General features: G+C 48.2%; 1 protein-coding gene across 2 annotated transcripts in view; it reads right to left on the bottom strand.

Annotated features, from left to right (window-relative positions):
* Positions 1-1,208: 1,208 nt before the first annotated feature.
* The window catches only part of SVOP (SV2 related protein homolog (rat)), a 58,058-nt gene continuing 39,984 nt past the window's right edge, over positions 1,209-19,282 (bottom strand). The window contains exons 10-16 of one of the 2 annotated variants that reach the window (XM_004690958.2): positions 18,053-18,126; positions 15,590-15,666; positions 11,188-11,295; positions 10,449-10,560; positions 9,484-9,565; positions 3,731-3,820; positions 1,209-2,743 (exon numbers count right to left, since the gene is read on the bottom strand). In XM_004690958.2, coding sequence (XP_004691015.1) covers positions 2,537-2,743; positions 3,731-3,820; positions 9,484-9,565; positions 10,449-10,560; positions 11,188-11,295; positions 15,590-15,666; positions 18,053-18,126 — 750 coding nt within the window. In that variant the 3' untranslated portion in view covers positions 1,209-2,536. Of the gene's footprint in view, positions 2,744-3,604; positions 3,626-3,730; positions 3,821-9,483; positions 9,566-10,448; positions 10,561-11,187; positions 11,296-15,589; positions 15,667-18,052; positions 18,127-19,282 lie in introns of those variants that run through there. The other variant, XM_012731153.1, reaches the window with a different exon arrangement.

Here is a 19,282-nt window from a genome sequence, read left to right as displayed (position 1 = left end):
GGGTAGCTATTATGTGACCATGAGGGTTCACACATAAAGTCAAATAGACTTTATGCAAAGGATAGTAGAGAGGAAAGGCAGTAGGTGGGGCTTTGATGACATTGTTCGGCTACTTCCCCTCCCCGGGTGCTGCTTGACTCTGGACTTCTTGTGAAATGAATAATTAATACTCTAATGGTTTAAGCACCTATGCACTGGTTTTACTATTGATTGCAGGGCAAGGAATCCCTGTCCTTTGATGTTTATTAGCAATAACCAAGGGAGACACTTGACCTCCATCCTTCAAGGCTCTCTGGTGCTTAACATTGTTTACAAGGAACAAACAGCCATGTTCATTGCAAGATCAAACCTGAAGAACCTCTTTCATCTCATTTTCCACACCTCTCATGTACATGTTTCTGAGCATACGGAAGTTAGGGAAAGAAAGAATCTGTAACCCAGAGTACGTTGAGTATCTTCTGCCATTTTCTGAAATCTTCCTTAACACTTAGGGAAACAGATGATATTCTCATTAATGGGAACAGGAGCTTTGGGGAAGTTCAAAATTAGCTACAACTGTCTTCAGTGAAAGTCCCCATGCATTCCAGAAGCTTGGCCAAGTCTTGGGGCAGCTCTTGGATCATTCAATAATATTGATTATTTTTAAAGGGCAGACAATTTAAAGGCAAAAAATCTTAACTTTTATTTTCTCAAGAAGAAAAACCCTCAAGGTGCCAGCCCCTCGAGCCCCTGGAAATATTTCTGCCCACCAGACACTCCTCCCCCAGTTATCTGAGGGTGAAGGATGAACACACTCACCCAGTAGCGCCTGGCCAGCAGGAAGGAAAAAAAGACAGCCAAGGTCTGTGCCACTCAGGAGAGCTTAGCAGGCCAGAAATAAAGGAGGGGCTGCCACTCTGGTTCAAGGAGAGGCTGGGGTCACGGAGAAACAGAGCTGCCATTCCCCCTCCTCTCTGAGGGCCTGGCTCAGGGGTGGGTTCTATCCACCATTGACCTAGGATTTGAAGCAGAAGTCACCTGGCCTCAATGCCATTAGCAAAAAGTGCTACTAACAGACTCAAATGCACAGCGCTGGCAGCGGCCTGCCTCTCGCCCCTCGCTGGGCAGGTGAGCAGGTCAAAGCAGAATCCGGCCCTGAGATGACCCCGTGCAATGTCGGCCGCTCAGCGAACTCACACACCAGGATAAATGCACATCCTCGCACCGCGCAATGTCCATCACCAACATGTTTAATAAGAGATGAACATACACATTTGGCTTCCTGGCAAAGTTTACTTCAAGCAGAGGGTCAGTCTTCTCGGCCTTTGAAGGGATCTGGCGGCTTCTGCCTTCATGATGGGGAAGAGGCGTCGTGTAAACCGAGTCCTGAGGAGGACGTCGCCTGCGAGGACGTAGCGCCAGCCCTTCTTCCAGAGGCCAACCCCAAACCCACTGACCTTCTTTCTTTTCCTTTGAAAATGGACACATGTCACACACCTGGGCCCTCCCGTGCCCACCCCACGGCGCTCCCGCCACGGGCCCCTGGCTGGAAGCCCCTGAAGCTGCTCCTGTGTAAAGACCCAGCCGTCCCTGTGTAAGGACTCTGCCCACAGGGGTGACAGAGAAATCGGGGAGCCAGGGTCCCCGCCCCCCTCACCCTGCAGGAGCAGGTGGTTTGCATCACATCCTCTTGGTTTCCCTGCGCCATTAGCCACCTGCCCACGTGCAAACCCAAAGCCCACCAAGCACTGAACGGAAAACCTGAGTTAACTGTGTTCTTTCCCAGAGAGTCACCCGGCAGCCTGACCTGGGAGGGGCCAGAAAAGAAGTCCCAGGGGAGACCCCGCTGTGGCACTGAGATTGTTCTCGCCTCCCTTCTGCCTCTGCCCCAGTTCCCAGGGGTGACAGCCTCCTGAAGTTGTCCTCTGGTGCAAGCCCAGCACCCCTCGTGCCCCCAACACAGCTGGATCCTCTGCACCTAGGGATGGCAACCCTGTCGGAGGCTGGGGACATGTGGCTCCAGTTCAAAGATATGTCCACCTGCCGGTCTCTACCAGATAGGTCCTGGGGGCGGGCAACCGAGGGGCCACTTCTAGACATCTCGTGGACCCAAGGAAAAGCTGCTCAGGCCACCTGGAGTTCAAGGTCTGGGCTGGAGCCATGGGAGGCACCTTCTGAAGAGGTCCGGCACAGGGTGGGGTTCTGGGTCTGGACAGAACCTACATAGATCTTTGGGTGGCCGTCACGGAGGGTGTGGCCGGCTAACTCTGGGTGGCATCCGATTGGCAACCAGTCACCAGACACTCCCAATGTGGCAGTTTTCCCATGCAGAACCCCAGGTTATGAACAAACCTCCCCCCACATAGAAAGAACCCCCCGGAGCAAACACCTCCCCATCTCCGGGCGGATCTCTATGAATATGAGCGAACAGAGTCACGACACAAAACCCTGTGGATCCAGGTGCACCCGTGGGTGAGTCCTGGGTGTCGGCAGTGACGTCAGTGCCCGGCTCCCCGCACTCTACAGCCTCAAAGGCCAGCTCTGCCCTCACCGGTCACTACTCTTGAGAGCCCGAGTTCGACCTGGTGACGCCGGGGCCGTGCGTCCCTCGGCCGACCATCTCCTGGCCCCACTCCCGGTGGCTGGACTCCTGCAGTCCGCGGCCTTTGGTCTCTATGGGCAAAAAGCAGGAGGCCACAGCCGCCAGGAGGCAGCAGCCACTGTAAACCGCCAGCGACAGGTACACAGAGGATTCCAGCATCACCTGGGGAAGGAGACGGTGCAGGTGAGAGGTGCCCTTCTGATGCATGGTACCACCCAGCAGCTGGGTGAAGCCGGGAACGGGAGCCCCTTTTGTTAGCAATTGAGATTTTCCACTCAGTTCTCCTGACAGTTCTAAAAGGGAGGTGCTGTTTGCAGGTGAAGAACAGGGGTTCACAGAGGATTAAGTAACATGCCCAAGTTCAGGCAGATAAGGAAGCAGCTGGGATACAGAACTCAGCCCCCAGGCACGCTCGAGGGCCTGGAATCTCCTGGCGCAGCCGATTTCCCAGATTCATGCCTGGGCAGATCAGACAGCAAGGCTGGACCTCTCCTCCTCTGTGAATGGGCACCGGGTGGTCTTCCCGAAAGACCATGCAGGCGGAGGCCAGCTCTCAGCCAGCACTAGGAGTCCAGTGGCCAAAGAGAAACGTGCCAGATAGAAATATTCATTTAAACATGTGTTGGGATTCTATTTATACAAATTACCAATAACCAGCAAATGCATATAGACAGAATCGGCTGAAGTATTCTGGGGAGAAGGGATGATGGAGATGGAGTTTTCTTTTGGGAGGGGGTGGAAATGCTCTGGAACTGATACAGCAATCCCTTTCCTGTCTCTAAAAATAAAAATGCTTCAAGACACACAAAAAACAGCAAGATGCGGCAGTAACCCCAATTCAACAACCAGGGGCTGGGACATTCACTTGGCCTATTTGTTTCTATCCAAATTATTTTCGGCCACGTCCAGTGGACCCCCACTGTCTTCTGCCCAGGAAAGACTTGGGTTTGATCACCAGCGTCTCTGCTCCCCGACGTGACCTCAGGCGAGTTCCCTTCACCTTTCTAAGCACTATTTCTACTATGTCTTTCCAAGGATGGGTCACTAGGGAGCAAATAAGAGGACTTGTGGGAGGCTCAGTAGGCGGTCACTGCTTACCGCGCACTGGTTTGGCCACGGCCGCCCCCTCCATATTGAGGTGGCACCTACCTGAGCAATGAACGGAGTGATGAGCGCACCCACTCTGGCCATACCACTGCAGGTGCCCAGGCCCAGGGCTCGCGTCGCCGTGGGGTAGACCTGAAACACAGCCACCCACACGGGCTTGAGAAAATGCGCCCCACCCCGCGCCCCTTCTCTCCACCTCTAGGGTGACAGGCTGGGCCCTCACCAGTGGGCTTGAAGTTAGGGTGAGGTCCTTAAGGGTGGGAGACCAGGTGGGTATGCTCACCCCAAGGGGATAAGGAGTTCAACTGAGAAAGGTTAAGAGGCCAAGTTCTGGGTGAGGACCCAAAAAAGTGGTCCTCCCTGTCTGGGACAGTCTCCAAAGACCTCCCAGCAACTGGGTACCCCATTCTGGACCCAGGCACTGTTCCATGCCCCCCCCCGCCCCCAAAGCACTGGCCATGGACTGTCCAGGAATTTCATAAAAAGAGATGAAAGTCCTTACTTAGTTTCACAGCCTGTACCCAGAAGCCTGATGCTTATTCCCCTCTGGGCAAAATGAGGTGGGACGTTAGGAAGTGGGTACATCTCTATCCCCTATCCCAGACTGCAGCTGGCAGGGACTGGGAGGCCCCAGGTAGGGCTTCTCCATCCTGGCACTATGGGTGTGGGGGCTGGGTCATTCTCCAACCAGGGAGACCTGTGGGATGTTCAGCAGCACCCCGACCTCAGCACTTCTGTACCTCCCACCCAAGTCATGACAACCCATGCTACCTCCAGACGTGGCCAAAAGTCCCCTGGGGGACAAAATTACCCTTGTTTAATAATCACTGCAGGAGGAAGCAGCAACAGCGTCCCTAATCACTGTGGGGATGGATGTTGTCGCCAAACTGGAACACCTTACTGGACTGTTTCCTAAGGGAGGAGCTTCTGTGGTGTTGTTAAATTCCATTTGGGGGTTATCTGTTAGAGCAGCTGGCATGTCTCTAACAAGGACATTGCTAAGAAAGCTTGGAAAGAGGCCCTCCCTGGTGGTGCAACGGGTTAAAATGCAGCACCATGAAGCTGCTGCAGCCACTGCAGCATGAGTTTGATCCCCAGCAAAGGGGGTGACCCACATGGCGCAGCAGATGTCTCCTGATTCATCCACTGCTCCCCTCAGCAGTGCATTTAAGTACATATTTGTCTGTTCTGCTGCCTACTCTGTCTGCAGTGAACCCTCTCACCATACTCACCTCTGGCCTGTACCTCAGTTCTTGTATGCATAAATAAATAAATCTTTAAAAAAAAAGAAGAAGAAAGCTTGGAACGATTGAAAGGCTTAAATCATGCTTGATCCCAACAGTTGGCAAAAACCATCATCACACTTCCATGCACTTTCTTCCCAGTATTTCTATGACTGGATACACATGTGTGTATCTGCTCACTTAATAATTTGTTCATCTAATACCTTTTGAGTATGTAAGTATACTACACTTATATGTGATATTTTATTTTTAAATATATATTTTTAAATTTATGAATACAGAACTGGGGCACTGACGAGAGGTGCAGAGGTGGTGAGAGAATTCACCAGAATCAGAGTGGGGAGCAGAACAGGCAGATTGCGGAGGGGAGCAGTGGGCGAGACAGGAGAGGTCTGCCGCACCATGTGGGTCAGCTCCAGGGCAGGGAGCAGCAGCTTCAGTGCTGTGGTTTAACCCGCTGCGCCACCAGGGAGGACATTGTATATGATATTTTAATTCACTCAATGGCACAAGCAACATATACATATATTTCTACTGTAAAAAAAAAAGCAAAACATCTAAATTCGCTTTTGATTCACTCTCTCTCACAGGAAGAGTCTTTTCAGACAGACTGTTATGAAGTTTGAAATGTATCCCCCCCCACACACCAAATGGATCCAAAACATGTGCATGGAAAAGACAGAGCTTTAAAAATAAATGGAAATGGAATCACACCATACATGGTCAGCCTGCAACTAGTTTTTCCATTCGACAGAATGTCTCACGTCATATCCGCATCAGTATAGAGGCATCTACAGACGCACTGTGTTCCACAGTGGGTATGTCAGTTATAATTCTCTAGAGCTTATGGACACGATTTAAGTGCATGTTTTATATATATTCTATCATATAATAAAATGTAGTTGATTCCTGTAGTTCCATATGCTAGTACTTCAACGAATAATTAACACATTGATATCAATATATAATAACACATTACACATGTTATATATTAATATCTAATTATATAGATCATATATGATAAACACAACTCAGCAATTATATGAGTTGAGATTCATTCTTTTTTCCCTACTTTGTCAAAAGCTGTCTTATTAAAGCAAATAAATCATTACCACTACTCCAAATTCAATAGCCAATGGCGGTGCTAAGTTTCAGATTAATTCTCAAGGAGGCACAACCCCAACAATTTGAGAAGATTTTCACCTTAGTACTACATGTAATAGCTGAAACGTTGGAGAACAACTCAAATATCCCTTAGCAGGAGTTAAATTCAGTATCAACTGTATTCTATGCAATTACAAGTAAATATACTATATATTGTATACTATATACTATGTACTATATAGATAACATATAACACACAATGTATATTACACACAATATATATTATAGATACTTTGTCATACATATGCAAATATATGCATAATTCAGTTAAAAAAGTTATAATGAGTTTACCATATGCTGGACAATTCCATACACACACACACAAATACATGCATATAAAACATATGTGTGTGTAACCTAGTACATATAAAACACATGTTACCACATATATATCACATGTGTGATTATCTACACTATGTAATAAAATACATGTGCTTGCATGTTCTTGCACATGTACCCATAGGATATATATGGCTATATATACTGTTACAGAAATGGAGTTGTCCAGCATATGGTCGACACTCCTAACTTTTAAAGTGGAAGAATGAATTAGAATTCTATTTTTGCTCTTTCTCTGTGGAGAATTCTGAGCATGGACTGAAGACAGAATGGCTGGCAGCACGGCTCTCTGCCCCCAGCACAAAGCCTGTGTTTGTCTCAGTCACTGCCTTCCTCCCTTCCTGCTGTGGCCTGCAGGCCGCTGTGAACCTTGGGCCCCTCCCTCCATGTGGGCTGAGCAGCCTCTTGGGATCTCCTGATGCCCTTGGGAACTCCAACTGTCAACCCACAAACCTCTGTGGAGGGGACACAGGCCATGAGACAATCAAAGACCAGAAGACCCAGGTCCTGCTCACATGGAACCTTAGCAAAGTCTCCTTTGGGGGACAGGTTATCTGGCATGACTAAAAATACCAAAATGGTGTGCAGACACTGAGGAAGAGGGGAAATTGGGGAAGATGAGGGAGGGCTTCCTGGAGGAGGCAGATCGGAGCTGGATGGGGAAGGTGAAGTGGGGTAAGGGGTTCAAGACCATAACTCTGGAGTGCTGGGCAGACCCATGGGCATCTCGCCTGCCCAGCATCTGCTGCGTGATGGTCTCCTCCTCCCTTTGCTCCTATCCAAAATAAGACGGAATAGAGGAAATGACACATAACCCCCGAGTGTGTGCTGCGTAAATTAGCGCAACTGTCGGGGACGGGCCCCAACTAAAATTGAACTGTTCCGGTGGGGGGCGAGACAAGCAGGGCTCTAAGGTGGGAATGCGTTTGCGAGTGGAGATTCCAATAGGGGAGAGGGGAGTGGGCACAAGAAAGTCACGGGAGTCGGAGCGGGGTGCAAGTCTTCCTGCCCAGTCTCTCAGCAGGTCTTTATTTATACTGTGTAGCAAGTAGTCAATTACAATAATGTACAGGGTAAGTTAATTAGAGAGCGCCATAAATTGTCATAAAACTTTCTCAAGGAAAAAAGGGGCACAATGTATTTTCTTCCTAACATTTTATGGTATAATAAGTTATACACATTTGTGATAACTGCCACGTATACAGAGGGTTAACTATAACTCAAGGGAAGAGGGGTCTGGAAAAGGATGAGCTATTAGCAAAAGATTATTAGGGGTCTTAGGGAAGTAATAAATTGTGTTAGCAGATATCAGTGATTGTCTAAAGAGAAGCTAGTGGCTAATTTAAGGCTAGTAGAGAGTAGTGTTTGTTTAAGAAAAGGGTAATTTAAGGCTAGCAGAGAGTAGTTAGTGATTATTTAAAAGGAGTAAATTAAGAAAAAGTTGTACAGTCTTACATTAAGCAACACCTGTGTAAACAAGGTTAAAAATTTGTCCATGAGTTGTTATGCCCTGGGAGTCTTATCTGAGATTTGCTTTTTATTAAAAAAAAAAAAAGGAAGCTTCCCAGGAGTCTTTATGCCCTGGGGGTCTTATCTCTCCTGGGGCTTGCCTTTTGTTTTAGGAGGCAGAGGAATTTCCCACCCTGGGGCAGCTTGCTTGGACCTTAGGCTAAGGCAATCCAGTTGTAAACTGGTGATTGCTCAGAATATTTTGATATGATTATACAAAAAAAGGAAAGTCGTAACATAAGTTAGCAATGGAAATTCTGATTTTTCAGAGCATTTCCCTTCTATCCGGAATTTGTCGGTCCACAGAAATTGCATAGATTTTGTCACGCAACATTTTAGAGGATGATTTTTTTCCGTTTCTTTCACCATTGACAATGTTTACAGGTTTTGACTTAGCCAAAAAGGAAGCACAAATTTCACAAGAACACAGAAATCTGGTCACCTCAGCACTGCTTGTTCTTGGGAGAAACTGGAAAACAATCCAAACATCTGCTCATGGGAGAATTATGACAAATTATGATTTGACTATACTACATATATATAGTGATATATACAGCAAATATACCACACACACAATATATATATATTATACATATATATATATATTGTCCAGCATATGCAAATCTAGTATTTCTATTTACTACATAGCATGTAACACATATGGTAGTCACACTAAATGGAGTACAGTATAACAGCTGTTTGAAAAGAACAAGGCAGGTCCAGCTGTCCACTGCTCACTGTCCACTGTCCACTGCTCACTGTGCCCCGTCCCTCCCTCCAGAACCTCTTTCTACCCTTTCCCACCTGAGTCTTGTCCTGGCACTGGCCTGTGTGGACTGCAAAGAACTCCTCATCCTCTGGCTTCTGAATCAGCCAAAGGGAGCCCCCACAGGTGATGGATGAGGTGGGAGCAGACAGGTGCTTATTCCTTTGCTCCTCCCCTCCGGGGTGCCTCAGGCCACATGCAGTGCTCATCTGAAGGTCAAGCTTCTCTCAAGGTGAACCTCTCTACACCATTCCCTGCTAGCAACCTGTGGCGGCCCCCTTTGCATATCCCATGGAACTTCTATGGCAACGGGGTTCCCAAGCACCCCCCACTCCGTTGCAGGCTCTAGGGTGCTGCTTACTAGTTCCCTAAAGCCTGACCTACACCATGTCATTCATCCCTTTATTAAACTATTTTCAGTTGCCTGAGAAGAGTTACCTGATTTGACTCATGCTCTCACATATATTGGCATATGCTTACAGAAATCTCTGAAAGAAAATACACTAAATTATTTAAGAAGGTTGTCTAGGAAGGGGAAATGAGGGACTCTACTTTTTGGCTTTATACAGCCCTGTACATTTGAAATTTTAAGTGAACATAAGCTTTTTATAAGTGTGGGGGGGGGTGAGGGGAAGACAGATAGCAGCATATTGAAAAAATGAGAAGCTTCCCAGGCACCACTTATACCCGGGGCCCATCTGGGGACTTTGGGGACTTTCTGCAGGCAGAGCACCTCCCTCCCTGCCCGACCCAGTCCCAGACACCCCTCCTACCTCAGGTGTGTAAACATAAGCCGCCTGGAAGCCTCCAGAAATAAATGCTCTTGCAATGAAGAGTAATAGAGTAAGCATATTTCTAAGGAAGAGATAAAAAAGCAGATGAGAAGGTATTTTTTTCTGCCAGCTTCTATCAGCAAAGTCCTAACTGCCGGGACAGAGTTTACACCCTAGAAATTGCAAAGTCCAGCCTACGCATACACATCCCCAGAGGCACACAGCCAGCACACCCAGGCACACTGCAAAGGCCCCGTTACAAGCTTACTCGCCAGGGCAAGAGGCCAAGAGATGGGGCATCTGTGGTTCCCTGATGGTGAGGAGTGATATAAATAAAACCAATTCAGGGCCTTGTAGGGATAGGAATTGAGTCAGAAGCCAACTCAGCTAGGGAAAGGGACGTTCTATTCCATAGTATTTTTAGGGTCACCCTGGTCCCCAATCTCAGTTCCATCGTTGCTGTCAATGTCCCAGAATACCAACATTTCAGGGTCTAAGCCACATCGCTGGCTCTTCCATAGACTCCTCATCATCTTTGGTTTGAGGCCAGGCAAAAGATCAGACAGATCAAGCTCATATTTTGAGATCCTCGAGAGGAGGAAAAGTGGGGAGATGCCAAAGGGGTTACCGAACAAGGCCTATGTGAACGATTTCACTGAACAATGAACTCTTTTCAGCCAGACACAAATTAAACGGTTACCTGCATGATCTGGTTGGGTGAGGATGTCAAAAGTCTACATTTGACACTGTTACAGCAAAACCTAAATCCAAGCACCCCACCCACCCCCAGTCTCTGAGCCTCATCTTTTGGTCCGTTGCCAGGAGCCTCCATCCTAGTGAGGGGCTAGATGGGGGTCGGCCCTTCGAATGATCCCCAGGGGTATAGAACACGCCTGCCGGCCCAGAGTGCTGCTGACCACGACCGGAGAAGTGGGCCTGCTGGCAGAGAGCAGTGCCGCACCCACCTTCCGACACAGACAAACAGCAGGAGGCTGCACAGGGAGAACACGATGAAGCAGACGGCCATGGTCTTCTTGCGGCCCAGGCGATCAATGATCCACAGAGTCACAAGGACACCTGCAGGGGCACAGGACACGGTGACAGGAAGCTTCTGACATGGCTCCCAGTGACCTCCACACCCCTGGGGTTCACTCTCTGTCTCACCCCTCTGCTTGAGGCGGGCTAGGCCCAGTAACTGTCTTCTAATGACTATAATCTAGCAAAAGTGATGGGCTGAAGGTACAGAGACTGTGACTTATGTCGTGCCGGTCCTCTCTCCCCTGGCTCTTCTGTAGTCATCTTGATGGAGAAGGACACCTGGCAAGGGGCTCAAGGTGACTTCTGGCCAATAGCCACAGAGGACCGATGAGGTTCCGGGTTGCAAACTTCCTCAAGGAATTGAATCCTGTCAACCACCACTGGAGTGAGTGTGGAAGCACACTCTATTGCTGTGCTGTGGATAAGTCTTTTGTCTCTGATCTGGGGATCTTGTGTCTTCTGCCAGCAGGCATCAAACTGGGTAGCTTAATTTATTAGTCTTGGAGCAGAGTAAAAGCTCAATCCAGTCACAATTCTTGACAGTCATAGCTAAGGAAAGACAACCTAGCCAGTCCTTAGGATGGGATTTGTTTCTGGGTGGCCTCAGCTAAACTATCACATGCTCAGGCTTCCCAGTCCCAGGCCCACCTTGCAGGGGTCCCTCACCTGGGAACTCTGAGAGGGTCGTCCATAGTAGGTCCATGTAGTCCTCCTCACTCAGGTACTCACAGGCCAGGCTGCATTTTGCCTCCACTGCCTTCTTCCGGCTGGAGACTGGGAAGTGGAAGACAGAGAGAAATAGAGGAGAGCCATGCCCAGAGCCTGAATCACACCTTCTTGGGCCCCACACCTCCTTCCCTGGGTAAGATTCAGCTGGGTGCCAAGAAATGCGAGGGGAGGTACCTGTTCTCTGCCCCCCCCCTTTTTTTTAAGATTTATTTATTTGTGCATACAGAGCTGGGGTACAGGCCAGAGGCAAAGGGGAGGCGAGAGCCTTCATCAGAGACAGAGTGGGGAGCAGAACAGGCAGATCTACGAAGTACACTGCTGAGGGGAGCAGTGGGAGGAGAGCAGTCAGGAGAGGTCTGCCACACCTGTGGTCGCCTCCGGGGCAGGCGGGAATCGAACTCATGCGGAAGTGGCTTTAGCTTCTTAGTGCTGTGCTTTAACCTGCTGCGCCACCAGGGAGGGCCATTGCCCCCCACTTTTTTTTTTAATGAAAAGGAACTTTAATACACTAAATATACAATATGGAACACAAAGAATATAACTTCTAAATCAAACACCTGAAGTGACCCATCCCCTCGTGGGCAAAAGTCACCCCAAAAGGGATTGGCCCAAAACAAGGCCTGAAAGCCACCACAAGACTAAAGCACCTGCTGGCCGCGACCCATGGAAAAGGGTCAGACATGGCCAGACAAATCTGGGAGGAAAAGAGCAACATCAAAATCACTATAAACACTGCCATAGTCGCCTCCCTGCAGGTCTCTCACCCACATCTGCCTTAACCAGTCCAGGGCCAGGAAACAAGCACGGTTTCTCCATCCCATGCTTGCTGCTCCATGTGGCTTCCTCAGACCTCCTTCTGGCTCTCCATCCTGCTTCCTTCTCTCCTTCTCTCTTCACTGCCCCCCACTTTTAAGCGGCTTTTGAACTAGCTGCTGGGCACAAGGGGCAGAGCCAAGCTGCCAGGTGAAGTTATGTCACTCAGAAAGCAGGTTGGCTCTGGGCGCTCTTCCTTTGCAGCCCCAGTGTTCACCCTGTACGCCCTGGTACTGTTGCAAGGGGGCTTGAAAGAGAAGCATGGGTGAGAGACACAGGGGAGGCCGACGCTGGCAGCCGTTACACTGACTGGCGATTTTGCATCTCCTTGTCCCAGACTTGCCTGGCCCCGGGCCTCCTTCTTGCCATTCCATGCCAGAAGGTACGTTACATTTATGGCTATGTTGAGCTTTAAGAGCACATCCCCACCCCAAGGTAACCCTGTTTGGCCGAGCAGTTGACCATGAGGGGATAGGTAATCTGGGGTGATTTACTGAGAAAATTACCCTCCCTTCTCTCCCTCTCTATGCCTATTGGTTCTATTCAAGACCCATGACACTAAAAGTATGTTTCACTTGTCTTTGTGCAGCAGGTGGCAAGACTCTGTTTCCGAGTGTGCACTCTGTTTTTTGGGGTCCCTGGGTAGTCTTTGGTTACACACTAATAGCTCACCTGCCAGGAGTCAGACAAATTCAGGTTCAAACACCAAAAAGCTGTTCTATAGCTTTATACCCTGAGGCTCAGTTTCCCCATAAAACTGGGTCAATACTACCACGGGCAACAGGTGGAGAGAAGGGAAGCAGGCTGTTGAGCACGCTTGGGCAGGAATTGGCACACACCGGTTTGCAGTCTGGCGCTCATTACTTCCTCCACCACCTATTTCTCTGTCCTTGCTTACCTCAACCCGGTCACAGGGGTCTTCACTAAGGTCTGCTTCTACCTCAGGACCTTCGCACAAGCTGTTCCCTCTTCCTAGATTGCTCTTCAGATATCTCCATGATGAATTGTTTACTTCCTTTTCTTTCTTTATATCTCGCCTTCTCCCTGAGGCCACTCTGACTATATTAAACTTCAGCCCACTCCCAGCCTCCCGCTCTACCCCACACACCTCAACCTGCTTTGCTGTCTTCCCTCCACACCCACCTCTACTCTATGTTATTTGTGAGGAAATAGCATGAGAGCCTTTGAAAAGGGAAAGGGTTCCTGTCTAGTGCACCCTTATAGGCTATCACACCTTTTGTTGTCTTTGAGATATTTTATAACTCAGAACATTTTAGAATACCGATACTAATGCAAATGAGTCTGGTCCATCAAAATGCAAATTGTGTCTGGTGCAGAGGCAATTACTGCCTGATGCATACTCACAAGCTGACCTCTAATTGTAAATCCATGTCAGCATTCCTGATTGCCCATATACATGAGTGTTTGGAATTCGCCTCTGAATCAGCTGGAACCTCTTACTGGTAAGAATGACTTCTCATACGTCTCTCACATTTCTGCACCTCTTAAGCATGGTGTGGCCAGCCTTGTTTTGGACTATCTCCTCAAGGACTTTTATTTATTAAACGGACTTGAAAGATGCAGAATGACTCTTTTTGGAGCAAAGGGCAGGTTTGTCTGTGGCCTTTGAAGATACATACACCATCCCCGTCCCCCATGGCATAGGGTAGGTGGGCTTAGGAGCTAGTGTAAAAGATCTGGGAACTCTAAGTTTGGGGTGCCATCTTTGGAACACAACCCACTTCTTTTGTAGGTATCATCTGCCCTCTTCATATCTCCCCCTGAGAATTGGGGCTCAAAAAACTGGTGTAATAAAATTCTGATACTGTAGCTATTGGTTATCATTGTGAGTGATCAAGTCTTTTGTCTCTGATTCAAGAGTGTCCTCTCTTTTGCCAACATCTATGGGAGCTGTGAAAGGGTAACTTGTTCGCTTAAAGAGAAAGAAACTGTCATACTTTTTGCCGTTTATTCATTCATGAGTTTAATAGAATAAAATCTTTGACATGTGTTCATTTTATATTTGTGTGGGGGAGTTTTTTTCTTAATTTTTAATATACTATATCACACTATATAATTTCCTTACTTATTGTCCTGTTCACCTCTCTTTCTCTTTTGTTTTCTCTCTCCCCAGCCCACATGAAAATACAAGGTTACAGGGCAGGGACATTTGTGGGGGGTTTTTGTTTTCACTGATGTATCTTAACCCTTAAACAAATGCCTGGCACATAGAAAATTAATATTGCGTGAAAGATTTGCCCAAGGTCACACGGCTACTTGGTGTAAAGTCCGGGCTCCCTGATTTCCAGCTGTGGGCTTGATGAAAAGTATCACTTTCCCAGCAAGGAATAAGAGAGCGTTTTTAACTGGAGTTGGCAGATTACCGCCTATCAGTCAAAACTGGTCTCTTCCCTGCTTCTACTTGGCTCAAATGGTAAGAATGAGCTTTATGTTTTTAAGTGCTTTTTAAAATAAAGAGAAGAATAGTACTTCATGGTAAAAATGTTATGAAATTCAAATTGCTGTTGGAACACAAGCAACACTTGCTTGTTTACATATTCTCCATAACTGCTTTTCTGCTACCGTGCCTAAAATATTTACTCTCTGGCCCTTTATAGAAAAGACTGGCGAGTCCCTGCTTTGTTACATTTCACTGGATCCTCTGCTTTCCTTAAGTGGTTCCACTGTTAGGGGCATGAGATTTATGCTCAATCAATATCAAACCTCAAATCTATAACAGAGTTGCTTCCTCAAGCAGTTAATTTAGGCGCTCCACCATTCTCCAGGGAGATGTGATTCCACTTGCTCATGAAATAAATCCTTATTCCGATCACCCACAATATTAACTAAGACTTGAGACGCTTGATACAAATCAGACAATTGGGTAAATTCTGCAAATGAGCAAGAACTCGATCCCTTCCTCCTCCACCCTGGGTTCAGTATTAGGCATCTAGTCTTGTCGCAAAGACAGCCTGGCCAGAGAGGCCTGAACCCTGTCCATCACCTGCGCTTTTTATGCATTCCTCTGTCCAGTGGGCCTCACCTCCAGCTGCACAATAGACTCACCTAGGCACCTTTCCAGGTGTATTCCTGCCTGGACCCCACCCCCAGAGACGCTAATTAAACTGGTCTGGGCGTTGTTTAAGTGGCACCTGCACTGATTAAAAGTTCCCCCAGGTGCTTCTGGGGTTGGCAGGGTTGAGGTTCAACCAGGTTCTGGGAGGCAACGTGCATTGAGAATAGCAGCCCAGGGCCTTGGCTTTCAATTCAGGGTTTTGCTGCTGCGACAACAGCAGTGCCAGCTCCTTCACGATGGCGATGTTGGGTTCTTCAGGGCATCTTGGAGGCCACAGCTCAGATCTATGTGCAGATTTTGCAGAACGTGCCTCTCTGGAGTTTGGAGGTAACGTTACGGGTGTGTGTGCACGCTCAGTCCTGGAAGGGCAGAACCTGGGGTGGGAATGTGTGTAGGACGCTGTGTGTTGGGGGTGGGGTAGGTAGCGGGGAGAGGGGGCTGGATACTCACTGCTGCACACATCTCCGGCCTGAAAGAGCTCCGTGGTGAGCAGAACGAGTCCATAGTAGGAAAATGCATTGGAGAACCTGCCAGGAAGCAACCAAGAAAGGGGAGGAAATGAGAAAGGCCCGGCCTCTCACCTCATCCCTTTGGCAAGGACGTGCATGCACAGCAGTGGAGACCAGTCTCCGGGCCTCTGACTCCCACTGGGACTTTGGGGCACTCAAGGGCCCTTGGGGGGCCATGCAGGTATGAAGCAAAGTCATGGATGATGGAAGTGATCCCATCTCATCTGGAAGACCAAAAGCTGTCATATCACACAAAGGCCACTCAGGGGTGTCTACCCAAGTGGCAACAGGGATAAGAAAGTTGGGGAGACCCAAATTTGGGAGAAAACAGTCAGCATTGACATCTATTGGAGCTTTGGGGTCTAGAGGGCCAGTTGGATAGGGAAAAGAGGGAGAAGCTTTAGGAGCTACGAAACTGGGGTCCAGTTCTGTCCCCACATTCTTGGAGCTGACGCAACTTGCCAAGAAGCTTTGGGAGCTACGAAACTGGGGTACAGTTCTGTCCCCACATGCTTGGAGCTGACGCAACTCGCCAAGTATTTATTAAATATGTGCTGTGTGCCCAGTGCTGGTGTGGAGCCAGCAGACAGCACTAGAATTTCAGATTGGAATGAGGGAGTTAATGAATCCCTGGCTGTCCCAGGAACCAAAATACATAATTCCGTGGGACCAGAATGTTCTCCTCCTGTGGCACAGTTTTGTGGGAACTCAGCTATAATCAGATGATCTCCTTGGGTCACAGTATGTGCTTTCAATCGTGAGCTAAAATGAGTTTCTAATTGATTGCCTTAGTATTTGACAAGGATCTGCTCAATCGAACCCCACACACTCAAAGGTAGGTACTCTTGGGCCCTCCCTGGTGGCGCAGCGGGTTAAAGCACAGCACTAAGAAGCTTAAGCCACTTCAGCATGAGTTCAATCCCCGCCTGCCCCAGAGGTGACCACATAGCGCGGCAGACCTCTCCTGACCCGCCCGCTGCTCCCCTCAGCAGTGTACTGCGTCGATCTGCCTGTTCTGCTCCCCACTCTGTCCCTGGTGAATCCTCTCACCCTCCACATCTCTGGCCTGTACCCCAGTTCTGTATGCATAAATAAATAAATCTTTAAAAAAAAAGTAGGTATTCTTGACTGTACCCCACTTCCCCATGCCCACTACTCCCTTTTTAAAAATCCTGCGGACTCAGCACTCATACTGGGCCCACAACAGGTGTTTGATAGATGCCTGGTGAGTGGATTCAGTGCTCAGGAAGGCGGGGGCAGCTTGTGTACTCTCAGGGTTCCCCTCCTCTTCCCTGCAAGCTAGGTGACCCCTTTCACGCCGCTTCCCTGGTAGCACCTCTTCTCAAAAGTAAACAAAAAAAGTGAGAATAAAGGTTTAGCCAGACCACTTTGTGTCTGGTTAATGCTACATGCGTGACCTGGCAGCAAGAGAGCTGAAAGATCAGCTGACACTGATGAGTTGTGGAATTTGAGGTAACTGCTCTCCGCAATGCCCCACTCTGGTCCTCTGACAGTGGCTGCTAATTAAGAAAATTTGAAAAGGGTAGGGACTGAGCGTTCTTTTCTTTTTAAACATTTATTTATTTATGCTTACAGAGCTGGGATACAGGCCAGAGGTGTTGTGAGTGAAAGGATTCACCAGAGACAGAATGAGGAGCAGAACAGGCAGGGTGATGGAGCACACAGTACACTGCCGAGGGGAGCAGCAGGCGGGTCGGGAGAGGTCTGCCGTGCCAAGTGGACCAGCTCCCTGCTGGGGGATGAGACTCGGGCTGCAGTGGCTTTGGAGAGTTTCATAATGCAGTGCTTTAACCCTTCGAGCCACCAGGGAGAGGCTGGAACTGAGAGTTCTAAGAATGTCCATGTTGACCAAACCAGTGATCCCCAAATCTGGGCCCTGTGCCACCAGAGTACTCAAGGTGACGTGAGTGGGGACAGGGACAGACCTAGCTCTTACCAAAAAAGTTCCCTTGTAAGTTTCAAATCTTTCGGGAGCTCCAGCTCCTTTATGTGCTGAGTTCTTAACAGCCCCCCCGGCCCCACTTTCTCTCTATCTCTTCAATATAATGCCTCAGTGTCTTGGCAAATCATCTCGCTACTTTGAAGTATTTCTCCTTAAAAGTACCTTTCATCTATGGTCCACAACTAAGACTTTTTTCCTCCTTAAAGCAAACATATAACATTACTTTTTAAAAGATATTTATCAGAGTAAAAAGTGAGCCAAATTATAGATGACCAGGGAATAACAGTCCAGGAGCTGCCTGGAGACAGCGGACGTCAGGCATCGGGAATGCCATGCCCGAGTCCTGCTGATCGGACGTTCTCCACGCACCTGTCACACTCAAACAAAACCCAGAGCAGGGTGAGGTGAACGGGGCCCTGGTGGTCCATAAACAGCGCTTACCATATAAACCACAGCAACAAGGTAGTCCATCTGAAGTGGGGTGAGAAAAGGTCCCTCATTCTGCCTCGGTCTTCCTGTGTCAAGACAAGCACAAGCTCTTTACTCTCCCCCTTCCAGACGCTGGGCACCTGCCCTGGCGGGCTGGGCCTCGGGCTCGAGAGCCCAGGGCTCACATCCACACCACGCAGCCCAGTGAGGTTATTCAGCCCCCGAGCCCAGGTCGCTGCTAGACTAGGTAGTGTGCAGAGCCTCGACTGTGGGGACAAGAGCATCCGTACCCCTCACCCCAACTGGGAGTTCTGGATCTAGTTAGCAGTTCCCCAGGCTTGCTCCCCTGGGGCATTCGGGCGATTCTTGAACATGAAGCAGAAACCCAGTCTGAGGGGTGTCCATGCATCTCAGCCTCACCCGAAACCAACTCCAGGCCGATGTGATAAACATGAATTATGTTGAAAATCAATTCACCAAAAGGGAATTTTCGAAAAGATTGATTCATGGCCATTCGCCAGTTTCATATAATTTACTAATCTATCAACTTTCTGCTTTATAATGTTCTTTTCAATAATGTATCCTATGACTGATTATAGTCTTCTTAGATATGAACATATTTTTTCATAGTAGCAATTCAAGAAATGCTCATTTAATTAAGCATGCTAGAAGTGAAAAAATAAGATGGTAGGCCATGGATGGTCTTTGTGAGCACTGTCTTCGTGCATAAATATCTTTTGCAATATATTCTTGAATAAAAACAGTGTTTATTAAATATGTTATAACTATACTTTTTTAAAGATTTGTTTATTTATGCATACATAATGCTTGTACCCCATAACTGGGGTACAAGCCAGAGATGCGGACGGTGAGAGGCTTCACCAGAGACAGAGTGGGGAGCAGAACAGGCCGACTGACGAAGTACACTGCTGAGGGGAGCAGCAGGTGAGACAGGAGAGGTCTGCTGCACTATGTGGTCGCCTCCGGGGTGGGGATCGAACTTGCACTGAAGCAGCTGCAGTCAGCTTGCAGTGCTGCGTCTTAACCCATTGTGCCACCAGGGTGGGCCTGATTGTCTATATCTGAGAATGTTTATATACTTTGGAACGGTTATAAAGAGAATATATAATGAATACATGGATACCCACATAAAATACATTCTTATTTGCTAAATATATTTAAAAAGAATAATACTTTAAAAAACAGGGTCTTCAGGTGGTTCCCTGTCCTATACCTACCCAC

The sequence above is a fragment of the Condylura cristata genome, unplaced genomic scaffold (genome assembly GCF_000260355.1).
Source record: "Condylura cristata isolate star-nosed mole 26May11 unplaced genomic scaffold, ConCri1.0 scaffold00029, whole genome shotgun sequence".
NCBI classification, from domain to species: domain Eukaryota; kingdom Metazoa; phylum Chordata; class Mammalia; order Eulipotyphla; family Talpidae; genus Condylura; species Condylura cristata.
This window is presented reverse-complemented; position numbering and strand designations above follow the sequence as displayed.